Source organism: Poecilia formosa, unplaced genomic scaffold (genome assembly GCF_000485575.1).
Source record: "Poecilia formosa unplaced genomic scaffold, Poecilia_formosa-5.1.2 Scaffold63, whole genome shotgun sequence".
NCBI classification, from domain to species: Eukaryota; Metazoa; Chordata; class Actinopteri; order Cyprinodontiformes; family Poeciliidae; genus Poecilia; species Poecilia formosa.
The window spans coordinates 34,686-51,415 of NW_006800002.1; the positions used below are offsets into that span (position 1 = coordinate 34,686).

Genomic DNA, 16,730 nt, shown 5'->3' on the forward strand with positions numbered 1-16,730 from the left:
TGAAGAGTTTTAGCCTAATTACTGCTCTGAGGGTGTTGGTCTTTCAGCAAAATGGGCTTTTTTTGATTTTGTATGCTCCAGCTAACGATTAATCAATTACTAAATTAGTTCATGGTTATTGATTAATCACGATTAATCGTTTCAGCCCTATCTCATCCTATATGTCTTTGTGACCCTCCATGCACTCGTCCTCCTCCTCTTCAGCTGTCTTCCTGTTGAGACCGTCACCGACTGAAGAGAGGTGCTTGAACTTGTGTCTGTGTGTGTGTGTGTGTGTGTGTCCTGTGAGCAGGTTTGCCTGATGGGCGACTGCGTGGGCGGAGTGCTGTGCTTTGACGCTTTGTGCTTCAGCAACCACCCGAGGCCCGGCAGCCCCAACAGCAGCAGCAGGAACAACAGCACAGAGAGCCTGAAGGTAGGGCCTCAGCGCTTCAGCGATGACACACCCATGATGCATCGCTTTGTGTCTCTGTGTGTGTGTGCGTGTGCGTTTGTTTGTAGTACCTTGTGGGGACGATTTTCCTGACATATACTACATTGTGGGGACCAATTGTGGGGACCGGAGCCTGGTCCCCACAAGGGGAAACCTTGTTTTTGGGTCAGGGGTCAGATTTAGGGCTAAGATATGAATTGAGTTTTGGTTAGGGTTAGGTATGGGATGGTTAGGGTTAGGAAAAGGGTAAAGGTAAGGTTTAGGCTGTAGAAATGAATGGAAGTCAATGGAAAGTCCCCACAAAGATATCAACACAAACGTGTGTGTGTGTGTGTGTGTGTGTGTGTGTGTGTGCGTGTGTGTGCGTGTGTGTGTGTGTGTGTGTGAGGGGAACTGAAAGAGCTGATGAAAGAAAATTTTCCCTGGCACCGCATGATTACAGAATCATGATCAAGATTACATGCTTTTGTTGTTTCTCGTATTCATTAGTCGACTAAAAGTGCAGCAGAGAGAACATGCGCGGCTGTGGCAACGTCCTTGGCACAACTTTGTTGCTTCCCAGAGAAGCAAAAGCAACTCTGTCTTCATTCTGCCAGTTTGTTTGTTTTTTTAGTTACATCTAGGTCTTTCACAATAACAAATTTTCCTGGACGATATATTTTCCTAGACGTTATTGTGATAAACAATAACATTGTTCTTTTGAGACCATTTTCAAGTAACGTAGTGATAACGATATAATAATGCAAGAACACATTCTGAAATATTAAGAAGCTTTAAATTATGATAAACACTTAACACTGGAACTAGAAGACATTTTAAATATTCAAAATAAACAAATAACAAAAATAAAGTGAATTATGAATCTCTGTAAACAAAATTGTCCTTGAGGATTGGGGTAGTTGAGACCAAAACACCAGACTGAAGACTTTTATCATCCAGTTTTTGGTAGAATAAAAGAGAGAAAAGAAAAAAAGATAAATCATATAGATGTAAATTCTTAAGCTTTTTTTAATTTACCATGTGATTTATTGATTTATTGCTTATTGTGACGGGCCTACCTACATAGTTACATTGCTATTCTACAGTGGTTTTAATACTAGTGCCTAGTATTTTATTCCTCCAACAAAACGGGGGAATAAAAGATGAAGTGAAATCTGCATGTGTTGCTCACAATTTGTTTTCTGTTTCTGGTTTTTGTGGGGATTTTTTTCCACTTCCTGAACACCGTCTGTAGCCCCTGTGTGTCTGTGTGTGTGTAAAATATTAATCCAAACATTAGTGTTGAACTGCTTCACTAAAGCTGCTTGTGCTTCATGTTTTCCCTCCTGGTAATGCGCTGCATGCTCACCGCTGAAATATTCACTCGTGCTCAGACACGCTGTCTCCATCTGACATGTTGGCGGTTCACCTGGGAAAGTGCGTCGGTTCCCATCAGGTCACGCCAGCCTCCGGTCCCATCTGGAGGCTCTTGTGTTGACTTTCTCCTCCTTCGCCTCAGGACAACACGTGCCGGCTGCGGGAGTCGAGTCCCGGCCTGAGCTCAAGCAAGAGGCTGAGCAAGAGCAACATCGACATCTCTGCTCCCAACGAAGGCCAGGGCGGCCCGTCGCTCAGCCGCAAGCAGAGCGACTCGTACGACGGGGATACCTCTTCCACAGGCCAGCACAACTTTTTTTCCAGGTGGAAAACACGACCCATGTTTTAAGATTTGTCCAGTATATAATTCCTCTGTTTTTTGTTGTTGTTGTTGTTGTTGTTTTGGTCTCACTTGTCTGTTTTGGGTCAACAGATTTTAACATCAGATCGAGAGAACCAGAGTAAATACAAAAGTTTGTTTTCCAAGCATGGTCTTTGATTGAAAATAAAAAGAAGCAATTAAGCCTTTAAACTTTTATTAAGTTAATATGGGTGTGTTGAAGGGGCGGTATTATAAAAATGTGACTTTTTTGAGCTTTACATCATCTTATAATGTCACTGCCTCAACAAAAACATACCTGTAGGGTTGCCTCTATTTTTTTTCATGCATGTTTGTGAAATCTTTTAATCTCCTGGGAGCCCGGCCGCCATTTCCCATGACTCCATCACTCAACTCCTTCAGACTAGCCAGAAACAATTAGCAAACACCTGGTAGAACTGCACCAGATGTGCGATGTTTCCAGAGACATCATCATAATCTATTTTATTTATGGTTTCTGTTGTGTGTGGTTTTTATTTGCATTGTATTGTTTTTAGTTGTTTTGTTTTTTGTTTGGATATTTAAAATGTCCTCCAGCCCCAGGGTGGAGTGTTCTTTACAAAATTAAAGTTCATTAGTGTTTGAGAGGGCGAACTTGAATTATGAACCCATTATCAAAATATATAATGTAAAACTGCCTCAACACAACAATATTATCATTTATCACAATCATTTATGGGAGAATTTTATCATTCAACAAAGTCTGTTGTCATTACAGACCTGCTGCTGTATCTGCAGCTCGTGTTTCTCTGTTTCTCTGCCCGTTTCAGGCAGTCGAATGGAAACTGGGAACCACTGGTTCATTTGGTCAAGCTTGAATGAGCCTGGAAGAGTTCCAGCTGCCATGTTTACTCTGTCCAAAGAAATGGTTTCAATTCCAGGTTACACGCTCCTCTAGTGCTTACAGCCACCCGAGATAAAGTACTCTTCAGTCTTCAGTCCCATAAATTCCCAGTGATGACACGAGGTTTATGACGGCAGAGCTGTAACCTTTTAAACGCCCTGTTAACCTGAGCAAGGCTGCATGGAGAATTCCCTCTGCTTCTTCTCTATTTCCTCACAGATCCCTGTAGATAATCTCCTTCACCATGATGGCTAATTAAATATCATTAAATATATTAATTTGAGCATCAGACTCTGGTTTGTTTCTGACCCTGATTATGGTGAGTTTTAGTTCCGTCTTCCCTGCAGAACTGTTTAAATTCAGCCACAGTGAATGGTTTTTGAGCACCTTTGACTTGTTTGAGGGCACACCACAACATCTTAATCAAGTTTGAATACAGACTTTAACTAGACCGCTCCAAAACGTTCATTCTCCCATCTAACCCGACCTCGCTTGAGCTTTAGTTAACAAATCAAAAACTGGAACATTTCCCTTGATGCTCCACAGGCGTTGGATCATGCTTTTTAGTAAATGTGAGATAGGCCACGGTGTTCTTCTTCTTCTGTTTTTTAGTCAGCGGCGCTCTTTGACTTTGAACTCTCAGTAGGATATCATTTTTTATTATTATTATCATTATTTTAGATTTTGTCATGTAATTATCACATTTATACAGTGTATTATGTTTGTATAATACATTATCACAGTTTTACAATAGCATTATCAAGTTTATGCAATATATTATCAAATGTGTACAATATAATTATCACATTCATGCAGTATGCCATCTTTGCATAATATAAAATTTTTACAATAATTTTATCAAGTTCGTACAATGTAATTCTCACATTTATACATTATATTCATGTAATATATTATCACATTTTTACAATACAATTATGCAGTTTACACAATATAATTATCACAGTTACACATTATTGGATATACTTTTTATACGTGTTTATGCAATATATTTATCATGTTTGTTCACTATAATCATCATGTTATTATGAGACGGTGTTAAAAACTTCTTGTCCTCCCTGACAGCAGTAATCTTCCATACAGAACCCCTGAAAAATACTGAAACCCAAGAAAACCAAAATGTAAACTGAATACAAACTGAAGTGTAAAATGTAAACATGAGTTTGTATTTTTAGTTAATGCCAGGAGTGGAGAAGATTCCCTTACCTGCTGCAATAATCTTTGCTACAGTCCATGTCATGTTTATCCAAAAGAAAATACTGCAGCAAATTAGATTTGCTTCCTCTAAAATTGAAAGAAGATTGTAACAGTAACAATGTTCCACTGCAGTAAAAAAAAAAGAAAAAAAAAAGAAGTAAAAAGGGTGCAGAAGTGGGTATGAGAGAACACAAAAGCCAAAACAGCTGCAGAAAGCAATCAAAGGGCCATTGATTTGGCTTCAGCAGATAGCTGGAGACTGCTAGCTAATCCTCCCTCCACATGTAGGACTTAATGGGGAAATGTTGGCCGGCTGCTAAAGCCCAGGGATGGAGCTGGTCGGCATGCCGACATGGCGGTGACCGACTGGACTGTTCAAACAGCTGTCGGCGCGGAGCGGCCTGTGAAGGCTGAGTCATAAAGGCTCGGTGCCGACAGCTACTACCACACGATAAAACCAACACAAAAACATCTGAATCAGGGCAAAGAAAAAGGATTATTGACTCATCCGAGTCAAGACAGAGAAATTGAATTTGAATATTCTGCATAGGCTTTATCGATTTTTAACATTTCAGATTAATCCTGGACAAATTTCTGGTAGCTGCATAGAAAATCAACAACACAGACGTTTTCCTGTGTTACTATAAATTGTTTTTTGTTGTTTTTTTTGTTCTCCATGGTCCAGTTTGATGAAGGAGGGTGTAGAGGTGCGCGGTGGCAGCAGCACCAGTCTGGTGTTGAATCCAGGCCGCTTCGACTTTGAGGTGTCGGACTGCTTCCTGTTGGGCTGCCCTCTGGGATTGGTGCTGGCCATGAGACGCACAGTGCTGCCCGCTATTCACGGTAAGAACCACAACCATGTACCACATAAAACATTGCATTCTGCTTTCATTTAAACTCTGTTTGCAGTAGAACAAAAGGGAGTCCTACTTTCCCTTGCAGACATGAAGGACTGAAATGGATTTTCTTATTGAGAATTGTTGCCATTATGTTCTGGAAACCTGGTTGGTGAACTCTAGTGCGCAAAAATCTTAAGTAGATTTTCAAAATGGACTAAAATCTGATTTGTTAGCATGATGCTCGCCGTGTTTGTTACAGTCTGGAAAGTGATAGAATTTGATTGAAATATTTTCCACTTCTAAAAAACAAAGAGAATAAAACAAAATTGAGTATAAAACATATTTCCATCCATCCACATATAGACTGAACTTCATTTCATTAGAGTGAAACAGACTCGCTCTCTAAGTAAGATACACGTTTAAAATTACCTGCCTCAGTGTGTCCTATTTAAAAACTCTTAAAAAACTTTAAATTGATGTATCTAAAATTAAGATCTTAAAATATCTTAAATTCTTTTGAAAAATATAGGTTGGGCTTAAATATGTCAATTACAGGTCTTACATTTTGGGATGACTGGATTTTATAACCTCATATGTAGTTTCTTTTTTTCTTGCGCGTCTTTTCTATGTGGCAGAAGTCTGAGGCGCGTTCTGTGTTATAACATGCTGCTAGCAGCTAGTCAACGGTTCATAACTAGCTGCTAGTACACCCTTGCTAGCTAGCTGTCTTTTATGCGTTTGTTGTACACAGGTGCATATATCACCAGTTGGGTTGACAATGTTTGTGTTTGCCAGTGGCACACTTCTTTTGCCAGCCCGTATGAGCCAATAAGATCTGCCAATCATAAACATTTCTTTCAAGCTGGCATGGTCTTAAAAAGTCTAAAATTTGACTTACTGAATCCTGCCGATAACTTGTACTTGCTATCATACCTCTGCTGTTTTCTCTTCCCCAGTGGGGCAGCTTCGCCCAGCCTGCTCCCAGATCTTCAACCTGTTTTACCCCTCCGATCCTTCAGCCTCCAGGCTGGAGCCGCTGCTGCAGCCTCTTTTCCACAAGCTGCCTCCGTTCGCCGTGCCGCGCTACCAGCGCTACCCTCTTGGAGACGGGCGCTCGCTGCTCATCGGTAAGACCTGGGATTTCATGCTGAAAGAGTCACTTGAAAATGTTGCTTCTTATTCTTGTCTTCTTGCATGATTGCACAATGGGATAAATATTTTTTGGCTATTTTCCTTTCAAAAGTGATGTTAAAAGCTTCAAGGAAATCACTTGGTTGGAGAATTAATTTGAGCTCCGCAGGGATTTAATGACATCCTAATGGGAATTTTTGACGGGTAAACACGTTCACAAATATAGATGGAGGACACACACACAGCCTTAATCCCATCTCTAGTCTGATTGTGCGGCAGAGGCAGAGCTAAATCCAAGCCTGGAGCCAGAAAAGCCAGAGGTTTGAAGCAATTATACTTGATCTTGCCGGGGTGTGGTACCTTCTGCTTGGCTCTGCTCTGTGAGGACCAGGTAGGAGAGGAAATAGTGCTGCTGTAATCTCCCTGAAAGACTTAGCCGTGCAGACTCAGTCCTTAATGAGTTGCTAAATTTATTTGAAGGATGTTTTAGCCCACTTGTGGGACACAGAGACTCTCTTTAAACAGTAGTTATGATGCATCGCCTTATTCTCTGCCTCTGTAAACACCTACAGACGAAGAAAGTAGGACAGAGTCCAACAATTTATCCTAGCAGACTGCAGCCAACAAAGTCCTGTCTATTAGGATAGGGCTTTGTAATTTTTAAAATAAAATCCTGTTCCTTAGCATGCTGATAATAAAAGTGGTTGACAAAGCAGGTATATGACATAGCATTTTAGGCCTAATCCACACAGCGATCTCTGGGAAAACAGATTTTTGCGTTTTGTCCTCTCGTTCACATAAAAACTCTGTTTAACATCACTAAAAATAATTAATTATAAAAACCCTAACCAAAGTGAAGATTTGCGAAAACTCCGTATTTGTGAGTGTGTACATGGTAAAACAGATATTTAAAGTCCATTACAATATGATTCAAAAAGTGCGCTAATATAACCACACAGCAGCACTGACATGATTCCCAATTAACATCGTCTTGTGTCTTAATAACTTTATATTTTAATATGCTATTCATATCTGTCCATACAAATGGACATCCTGTCGCCATGTTTAATTCCTGAAAGGAAGCTGTGGTTGTTTTGAAGCAATGTGATTAGCTGACAGGTTTTAGCTTTGTGCTACACTGCCCCCTGTGGGTTTGGCATGTTTAAAACAACACTCAGGGGTGGATTTGTGCAGGATGGGACTTTCCTGAAAGCGATCCAATATATGATATTATGTTTTTAAAAGTTGTGGTGGAGATATTTGTTTTCATAAAGACCCGCTGCATGTGTACAAGACCTCAGATTATTTACATTATACAACAGCTAAAACATTTCCTCTTCTTTTCACCCATACTTTATTTTATTTTTGCAATATAGTGAATCTCCAGAGATGGTATAAAACAAAACCCTTTGACACTATGAATGTTTCTATAGCAGAAAGCATTGGTTTTGTTCCTGCTGTATTCTCTGTTTGTTTTAGTTGAACAGCAGTAGAACATGGTCAGACATTTCTGCTGTGGTTTTTTTTTTTCTAGCTTTCTTGATTGATTCAGATACATTTTCATGAGCCTATTATTTGCTGCCATATTATTTCCAGAAATAAAGCCTTTTTTCCCTAGACCTCACAAAAGAACTTTTAAGCAAGTAAAACTTGTTTAGTTTTCTTCAAATTATTCAAGAATGCACATTTAACAGTTAACAGGCAAAGTGACAGCTGTTGAGGCTGAGCAGCGTTTGTTTTGTTGTTCTGTTTAAATTTCTCTGAGCGTTGCACAGCCAGATGTCCGGGTGAATTTACCTGCATTTCCTCTTCTGGACAGATTGGCAGCTGTCCTAACGTTTCACACTTGTAAATAATTTTTCTCTGCAAAGAAATCATCAGTTCCTTCTCTAAGGTCATTGCTGATGTATTTCCACCTTGGCATCGTGTCAACACACGCATGTTCCGGACCAGCAACCAGGGAAAACTCCTGCTTTCACAGAGGCTGCCACGCCGACGGCGTTCTGATGATCAGTAGGTTTGATTAGAACCACTTGGCTGATTCTGTTGCTCCAGATCTCCCAGGCAGCAGCTATAGGGTCCTTTGTTTGTCACAAGCAGCTTTTCTATTGTGGCTTCATCTGTGTTTTAATAATAATGTGAAATCTATGTGTTTTGCTCAAAATATGGTTTTTCTAGCTTATTGTAAAATAATGATGCACCAAAAAAAAAACAATTGGTAAAGCTGCAACAAATGATTATTTTAGTAACCTATTAATCGATTATTCTGACAATTAATCGATTAATTAGATTTAAATAATAGACATTCTGCAGATTTTTCATTTAAGCAATTGAATGCCTTTTTTCAATATTGTATTAGAAATACATTAAAGGATGCAAATAAACAAATTACTTTTTTTTTTTTTTTTTAAATTGCATTTTACTGCATAAAAAGCAAGAACATACCATTATTTTAGTGATCACTTGATGATTTGTAGCAAAGGATACACATTTTTAAAAAATCCTTCTAACATCAGCATGTGAAAAATTCCAACCTTTTTGTTTGACTTATCAATGCAGTTGTAGGAATTGTCTGTCTGTTGATTAATTTTGAATTAACTGATTCATAACAGGTCAGCAAAAAGTGATCAATGTGAGAGTTTTTTCTTTTTTGTTGTTGCTGTTTACAGAAACAGAAAACTATGCCACTTTAGGAGTTAGCATATATTTTAATCTTAAATGCAAATATAAAAACTTATCTTTTGAACAGTTCTGGCTTAATTTCTGCCCTGACTTTAACTTTTTTTGAGTCTTTATACTCAAGTTAACGATTAATCGTTGGTTGATGATTATTTCATTAGAGCTGAAAGATTAATTGCTGAAAGATTTATTGTTTCAGCCCTAATTACAAAAAGAAAAAATATTTTACAATGACTTGTTCTTCATGCTGGTACAGTTTGTTCCCTTAATGAACAGCCTGCTTGACTTTCTATCTCTAAATCTGGTTTAATTACTCACTAACGCAGCAACAATGATTCTATCAGTCAGCTGATGTTTGACGCGGCAGATGTTGCTCAAAAGCACAAATCCCATGGGCGATCTTTGCTTTTTTTTTTTTTTCTTACCGCCAGTAGAGCCTGCGTACAAACTATATGACACCTTCCTGCTTTCACCTGATTAATTTGGATGCCAAAGATGTTCTTTTTTCCCCCTATTATATTAATTACTTCTTTGCTCAGCCAATCACGTGACACCGTGCGTGACGCCTCTCTGAGCCGGCGGTGCAGACAAAGGTTACGGAGCGTAAACAGCAGACAGAGCATCGACTGGCGGCTGTGCCAGGTTTTAATTATAGGTCCCCATCTCGTTTCCATCGATCAGCCGTGTGCCGCTGTCGACTTTGCGTGTGGAATTAAAAAAAAACAACGGGCAGGTGCAGGCGCGCCGCGGAAACTGTGGCACGCGCCACCCGTTTCCTGTTCTGTAATATAGCAATTAGTGCTCATGAAGGCATGGAGTGCCAATCAGGAACGACTTTGACATGAGTTACCGTCGACTGTGCAGCATTTATTATGACGAATGCTGCTGATACGCAGAGGAGGAGACATCTGATATCGATTTTAAGCTGTTCGGCCAGAAGGAAACATGACATGCTACACACATGGCATCAGGGTGGCATCAATCAGTGGTGATTGTTTGGATATTTGTGTTTTAGTGTAAAGGTTACATGTATTTTTTCTTTGTTATTAATAGATGTGGAAGCTGAGAGGATCCTGTTTGGTATGAGTTTTTTTTTTCCTTCCTCCCTCACAATGTCAGAAATGTTCCCTCACAATCACTTCCACACACATGAATCCTTATTACTGTCATCAGCCGTTTCAGTCTCAATCGCTCTGCCTTGAGAGAGGACTTTCTTCTTTTTCTCTCTCCTTTGTGTTTTTTTGTCTTGTCACCATGCGAGCCTCGTCTTCTCCAAAACACTGACAGCAGAAATCATTTGAATTTCTGTGTGTTTTTACAAAATACGTCAGCGGCCTTTTTTTTTCCCCCCCCCCCCCTTTTTTCCATTTCTCAATCACTGCCAGAGTAATCTCCCCGTTTCTCTCAGCTCATTGTGTGGTGAAGAAGAAAACAAAAAGGGAAATAAATGTGCAAATTTTCTTCAGGCTGAAAGAGAATAAGGCTTCCTGTTAGATGTTTAGCATGGGGCTCATTAATGACAACAGACTGCAGGGAGTGGAGATGAGAGTGAGGCTGCAGTCTGTTTGCAGATAATATTGCTTTCCTGGTGCAAACAGTGGATCTGTGGAAAACTTCAAACCCCCTCACAGATTTCTGCTTCTTCTTCTGCTTTTTCTAAACCTTTCAGGTCATCAATCAAATTACAGTACAGAACGGGTTGAGGCCTGGTTACTGTCTGACCTGTAGAATCAAGACATTAGTTTATAGTAGGGTAAAATATCTCTGAAAGCGAAACACGTCGCCCCAGTTTATAGAACGTAAAGAACAGATGAGAAACTTAAAAGTCACAGCGATCTATTTGTCTACCATAGGCTACTGCTCAACACTAGTCATTTCTAGTTTTTATCTTATTTTTTTCAGCAGTGAGTCACTGTCAACACATTGAGTAAACTATACGTTTGCTGCGTCTGTTCAATTTTAACCTTTTAGTTGCTGTGTACTCAAAACATAGCGACTCAAAACCAAGACAGGCTTTCTTAGCGGCTCTTAACGCAATATTTTGTCATTTTGCTTCAGATACGAAATCTTAAACCATCTGAATTTGAAATTAGTTTTGATTGTCCAATAAAGTCTGGCAGGATTGCAGTAAGGAAAAGTATGAAATATGATTTTAAAATGGCCTCTTCCAAGTCTGGATAAATATGTAAAATAATTATTTGTATGCCCAAACTGTCACTTTGTCCATCCATCTGTGTCCATTAAATCCTGATTACTTTAGAAATATCTTCCATAAATTACTTATTTTATTATGATAATAATAATAATAATAATAATAATAATAATAATTGTTATTATTATTATTATTATTATTATTATTATTATTATTATTATTGTTGTTGTTGTTGTTGTTGTTATTATTATTTTCATTTACAGTTTCACCTGGGACTCTGGAAATTTGAGTAAAAAAATAAACCAAACAGATTTTTGGGCTAAAATGTTTAGGAATGCCGGTCTGAGTAAACACAAACAGGAAACTCAATAAATGTTTTTTTTTTTCTTTTACCTTACAGCAAATAACTTAGATACAAAACAAATAATTCAAAGAAAAGAAAATAGTTTTCTCTTTCTAACTAAGAACCCAGAAAAACAGGCAAAAATCCCAAATAAATTTGCTCTCTGCCTCGACTGCAGGGGATTTATTAACCACGTCTGATTCTCTCTCACGCCTGTGGGAGCCGGAGTCGATTTGTATTCTCCTGCTGTGGCTCATCCTTCACAAAACCAACACACATATTGCCGCATCCCTCGGATAGCTATATATTTTTTTATTTTTTTACCTAACCTTCCAGTCAGAGAGCTAACCAGCATGCTAGTCTTTATTTTCCAGATGCAGAGGTTGATGGCTGGCTGCCTCACTCTGCTTCTTTGTGTGGAGATAATTCACGTAATGCCGATCTTTCTGTTCCGCGAGAACAAATGTGATGTACTTAGAAAGCCGTGTCAGGGGGAAACTTAGGGGAATCTATTCTTTCCACAGATGCAGATGAATCCTTTCGAAGAAGAAGAAAAAGGAAAAAAAAGCTGATTTAGACATGATAGCTCTTATTAGCAAGCAGGCACACATCGTCACATCAACATGCTAAACCGGGTTTCCACTCCTCTCTTCACCCCGTTATCCACTTCAACACATCCCGGTAAACTGATGTTAAAATGAAGAGAAGTGTTCACATCTTGTTGGGCTGGATTTATATCCTCGTTTCTTTTGGTTGTCGGTGAGATCAACAGTTAAGTTTAAACAAACCATATGAAGGATGATGCTTATGGTGTTTATCTGGGACTTAATCCACTCCCAGATAAATCTAAAGTCAATAACTGTGAGGAAAAAATCACCAGTGCGAAACAGAAGTGTGAGGTTTTCATAATGATATTTATTATTGAGGATTGATTTGGCCTCAAGAAGACATAATAAAAGGGACAAATAGTTGATCATTTCAATATTTTATGAAGAAATATGATGCTTGTGTTTATCACAGAGCTAAAAACCAAATAAAGTCCAAAAAAGTACAAATAATTAAAAAAAAGATCAATATCAGTCAAGTATAGACAATGTAGTAAATAAAAGGGGCAAATCCAGGAACAGCCTCATTTTGAGCAAAATATGAAGAATACAAGTAACGAACATTTACATGTGGAAGAAAAGACAATCTGACAGACGACAATTATTAGTGACAACAAGCTGAGAGAGTGATGAAGTATTGTCAAAAGGTTCTTGTGTAGAAGTAGAATAATTATAATCAAATACACACATTGTGAGTAGTATCCTTAAGGACTCATAAAATTCATGATGGGTGGGCTTTTCAGTTTAGTTTGGTAGTTTTAGTCGCTTTGTAAATCTTTCTGGGGTTTTTCCTCATTTCTTCAGGATTCAGTAATCACTTTCCCAAGTGTAAATACTCTGTGACTTGGTCCCTTCTTTGTCAGATCCTGCTGTCACCAATCTGTTCCCGTCTTCTGAGTTCTCAGTTTAAATCAATTTATCTGACGTCCTCCTCTCTGTCCAACACCTAAATCACATCAAATTCTGTTTACATAACGAAAACCATATCTGCATGAAATACAATACACCGCTTTTGTTTTAAGCTCAAAATTTCTTCTAGAGAACTAAGCGCTCTGTAAGAGAGCCTGAATTGTACTCTACTTTATAGGAATGGCAGGAATATGCGATGAAAGTATATTTTTATGATGATGATATTGTGAGATAGCAGGCTGGTCATGTTAGTTTTTGTACAGAATTTGTTTTGACCAAATCAGTTTTTCTGCTCCAGGTTCAGCCGTGTGCACCCGGCTAACAACACACCCTCAGGCGAGCTCTCACTGTCCTGCTGTTTGAAGAGATTCAGCTCAGGTTGATTAGAGATCTCAAACATCAGAGACATCCTGGGATTCAAGGAGAAGAGCTGAGAAGCTCTTCCAGAGCTCCTTCAGAATAAAACGAGAGAACAAATAGAAGCACTGTTTTTTTTTTTTTGTTTTTGTTTTTTTTGTTGTTTGTTTGTTTTGTGTTTCTACTGATGTGAGGTTGAAGGTCAGATCAGTATTAAATTTCGTTTTAATTCTAGTTTTAAATCATACGTGCACTCTGTCGTCTGGGAGGTCGATTGGTAGACGAAAGAACTGACTAGAAAGCGGAATTTGATTAATTCATTCTTGACATCCATGACCTGCTGCTGTCACTCTGCTGAGACCTGAACAGATCAAAGTGTTTGTGAAAGCTTGTGGCTCCTGGAAGCATTTAGAGATGACAGAGCGAAAGAAAACAGTACACCATGTGGTGAATACGGCACCGTATAAAATAGGAGCTGCAGCAAAAACAAGTAACTTTCTTACATATTTCTTAAAATTGTCACCATATTGTGACAGTATTTATGGCACAGAAAATCTCCAGGGAAAAGATCTAACTAATCTAACTCTGTGGTCCAACTGCCATCTGCAGAAATACACAGCTCAGTTGGAAACAACCAATCAGAGCCAGGAGAAGGGTCTCAGCACCGTCACCGTTATGTATGCACTGCAGCTGTGCTACAGAGAACCGGCTTACTGTCACAGAAAAGCTGTTTAATGGAGAAAAGCTTGATTGACAGCACTAAGCCCCTCCTCCTGACTTTTATTGGTTGTTTCTGACTGAGAGCGATGTATTTCTGCAGATGGCAGCAGGACCAGAGGAAAGAAGTGGAAGAGTTAGAATTTTTCACAGAGTACCCATCTCATATTATACCGTCACAATATGGTGACAGTTTTTTTTATTTTTTAAATATGTATAAAGAATATTTTCTGTAAAAGTTACCTATTTTCACTTTAAGAACAAGAAACCCAAGTAGTAATGAGAGAATTTAGCAACGATTACTGAGCTTACAGCTAACACAATTTGAAATGGAGCTAAAAATTAGCTTCAGCAGCGATCATGAGTTGGAGCTGGAAGGATGTAACTTACAACAATCGCTTAGATCTGACTGTTAAGGTCGCAGGAGTGACCGACTGATCTGCTTTGTCTCCGGAGTCGTCTGTTGTTGTCGTTTGTCGAACGGTTTCCAAGATGGGAGGTTTGAGTTGACAGATTTAAAGGTGTGAATGACTGTGAGAACAGCCAGGGAGAGGGTACGGTATGTTTCAGCTGCTTCTTCACACATTTCACAACAAGTTTTCAGTGTTTCATTGAAACTTTACATGTTTGGCCAACACAAAAAAGTGAATAATTGAGAATTGGAATAATCTTTAGGGTATGTCTCTTGCAGCTTAGAGACTGTAATGCTCACAAACTATTCAGATTGGATGGAGAACACTACGAGTTGTCTCATAGGTGTTTTTAGGTCTTGACTTTGACTGGGCCATCTAAACATATTCAATTTATCTGATGTCTACCAGTGCACCATAGCTCTGGCTGTGTGTTTTGGGTCATTGTGGCGCCTCCCCCTCCCCTGGATGGATTTGTCTCCATCCATCTTCTCATTAACTCCTAGCAGCTTTTCTGTCCCTGCTGACAGAAAGCATCCCTGCCATGTCTCACTGTGGAAGGATTCAGGATGATCTGCAGTGTTATATTTTCTGCCGCGTGTAACATTTATTAAATAAATGTAGCTCCAGATCAGCTTCCACTTTAATGTCACGGTCACAACGCAGAGCCGGTGCTGCAGATGTGCAGCAGTTTAGCTCTGAGCATTCATATTGAAAGTTCTTGACGGTAGATGAAAGATTTTTCATTTTTCTGAAAGTTGAAGCTGAAGGAGAGGTGAAACCGTCTTCACAGGAAATCTTCTCTAAAATAAGGTTTTATGTAGGCTGTGCCTCGAGAAACTATTTTTTTATTTAAATCATTCTCTATGTAGTTTGGGGCTCCTTTTAATTTTCAGGGCTTTTTGTTCAATAACTGACAAATAAGGTGTAATTTAGATGTGCCTTACTACAAAGACAAATGTTTTATCATCTTTGTTGAAACTTCAAATAACTCTAGTGACATAGTTCCTGTTAATAATTTGTAACTCGCTAATTTGGAGAGATTGGAGGTGTGCAGTACTGCATATTTTTGGTATTGATCTAGTAAATACAAGGTCACCAAAACAGATATTTTTTTTCTGTTTTTCCATGTTGTCAAACTTCTGACATTTAGGTGATTTCATCTTTGTTTGTATTCTGAATTATTTTGTTGAAATCTTTGACGAAATTTGGACAGTTTGTGGGTTCTACAAAATACTTTAACATAGTAAAATGACTAACAGTAACAATAGAAAAACAGAAAAACAAAAACTGCAAAGTGCAAAAAAGGGTCATGAGAGCAAATAAAAAAATCTACATATTTTTAAGGTAGAGTTAAGAACTTATAATGCAAAAATAAGATAACATTTCAAGAGGGAATCTGAACCTAAAGTATCGATTCTACCATGCACGTATAGATCCAATACTGATACCAACCTGGTATCAATGTTGTTGATATTTTGGATCGATCTGCCCACCTTTAGTAGAGATATCCTTCTCTAAAAAAAGATGAAGTTTGTGTGAGCTGGAAAATATTAGCCTCAACATCTTTGTCTCTGAAGATGGGGCTTATTTTCCCATAAGGCTTCATCATGTTGCTTCTAAAAAGCTATGTTTGAAAAAAATATTCCAACCTAAAGAATTACAATTTAGGAGAAAAATATTTTTTCTTTAATCTAGGCCATTAAATGATTTAGTACCAGGATAAGTGGAAGCTTTGTGAAATTTAGTTTAAAGGTAAGAATCTGCTAGTATTTGCTAGCTCTCTAGATAGACTTATCAAATTTGTCACCTAGCTAACGGTAGCTGGCAGATAGCTCTCTGCCATGTGAGAAGCACAAACCTGCTACCAAGAGCCAAAACTGCCCCCCAAAATTTCACAGTTTTGGTCCCCTACATTTCTTTTGTACATCTTTGCTGTTTTAAATTTGATTCATTATGGTCTTATGAAGGTCCTAAAAGTATTGGAGAATCCTGCATGAACCTATCTAATTTGCTTTGTCATTAAGGTATTTTCATCTTCTTTTTTTCTGCTTGTCCTCTTTCTTTTTTCCACCTACAGGAGAAAGCATCCAAAGCAACCCGGGCGTGTTTCTGGAAGGTGACAAATCCCACGGCGGTCCAGCTTCACCGCATTCCTATGAGACGAAAACGGACGGAGGAGGAGGAGGAGGTGGCGAGGCGAGAGGTCGTAGAGGCAGCGTGACCAGCGTGGAAAGCGAAATGTCAATGTGCTCCATGAGCCAACTAGGGAACACCATCGCTAACAGTGAGTGGGAGGCAAACGGAGCCATAAAACAGCCCAGAACTCGGCGTGTCTTTAACTCATAACGTGTTTTCTGG

At 38.8% G+C, this 16,730-nt stretch overlaps 1 protein-coding gene across 1 annotated transcript in view; it reads left to right on the forward strand.

The window, feature by feature from the left end:
• pitpnm3 (PITPNM family member 3) overlaps positions 1 to 16,730 on the forward strand; it is a gene marked incomplete at its 5' end in the record, with an annotated part of 56,204 nt that overhangs the window by 23,411 nt on the left and 16,063 nt on the right. Inside the window, 5 exons of the mRNA XM_016672579.1 lie at positions 293 to 415; positions 1,932 to 2,113; positions 4,913 to 5,070; positions 6,023 to 6,193; positions 16,450 to 16,656. Coding sequence (XP_016528065.1) covers positions 293 to 415; positions 1,932 to 2,113; positions 4,913 to 5,070; positions 6,023 to 6,193; positions 16,450 to 16,656 — 841 coding nt within the window. The remainder of the gene's footprint in view (positions 1 to 292; positions 416 to 1,931; positions 2,114 to 4,912; positions 5,071 to 6,022; positions 6,194 to 16,449; positions 16,657 to 16,730) is intronic.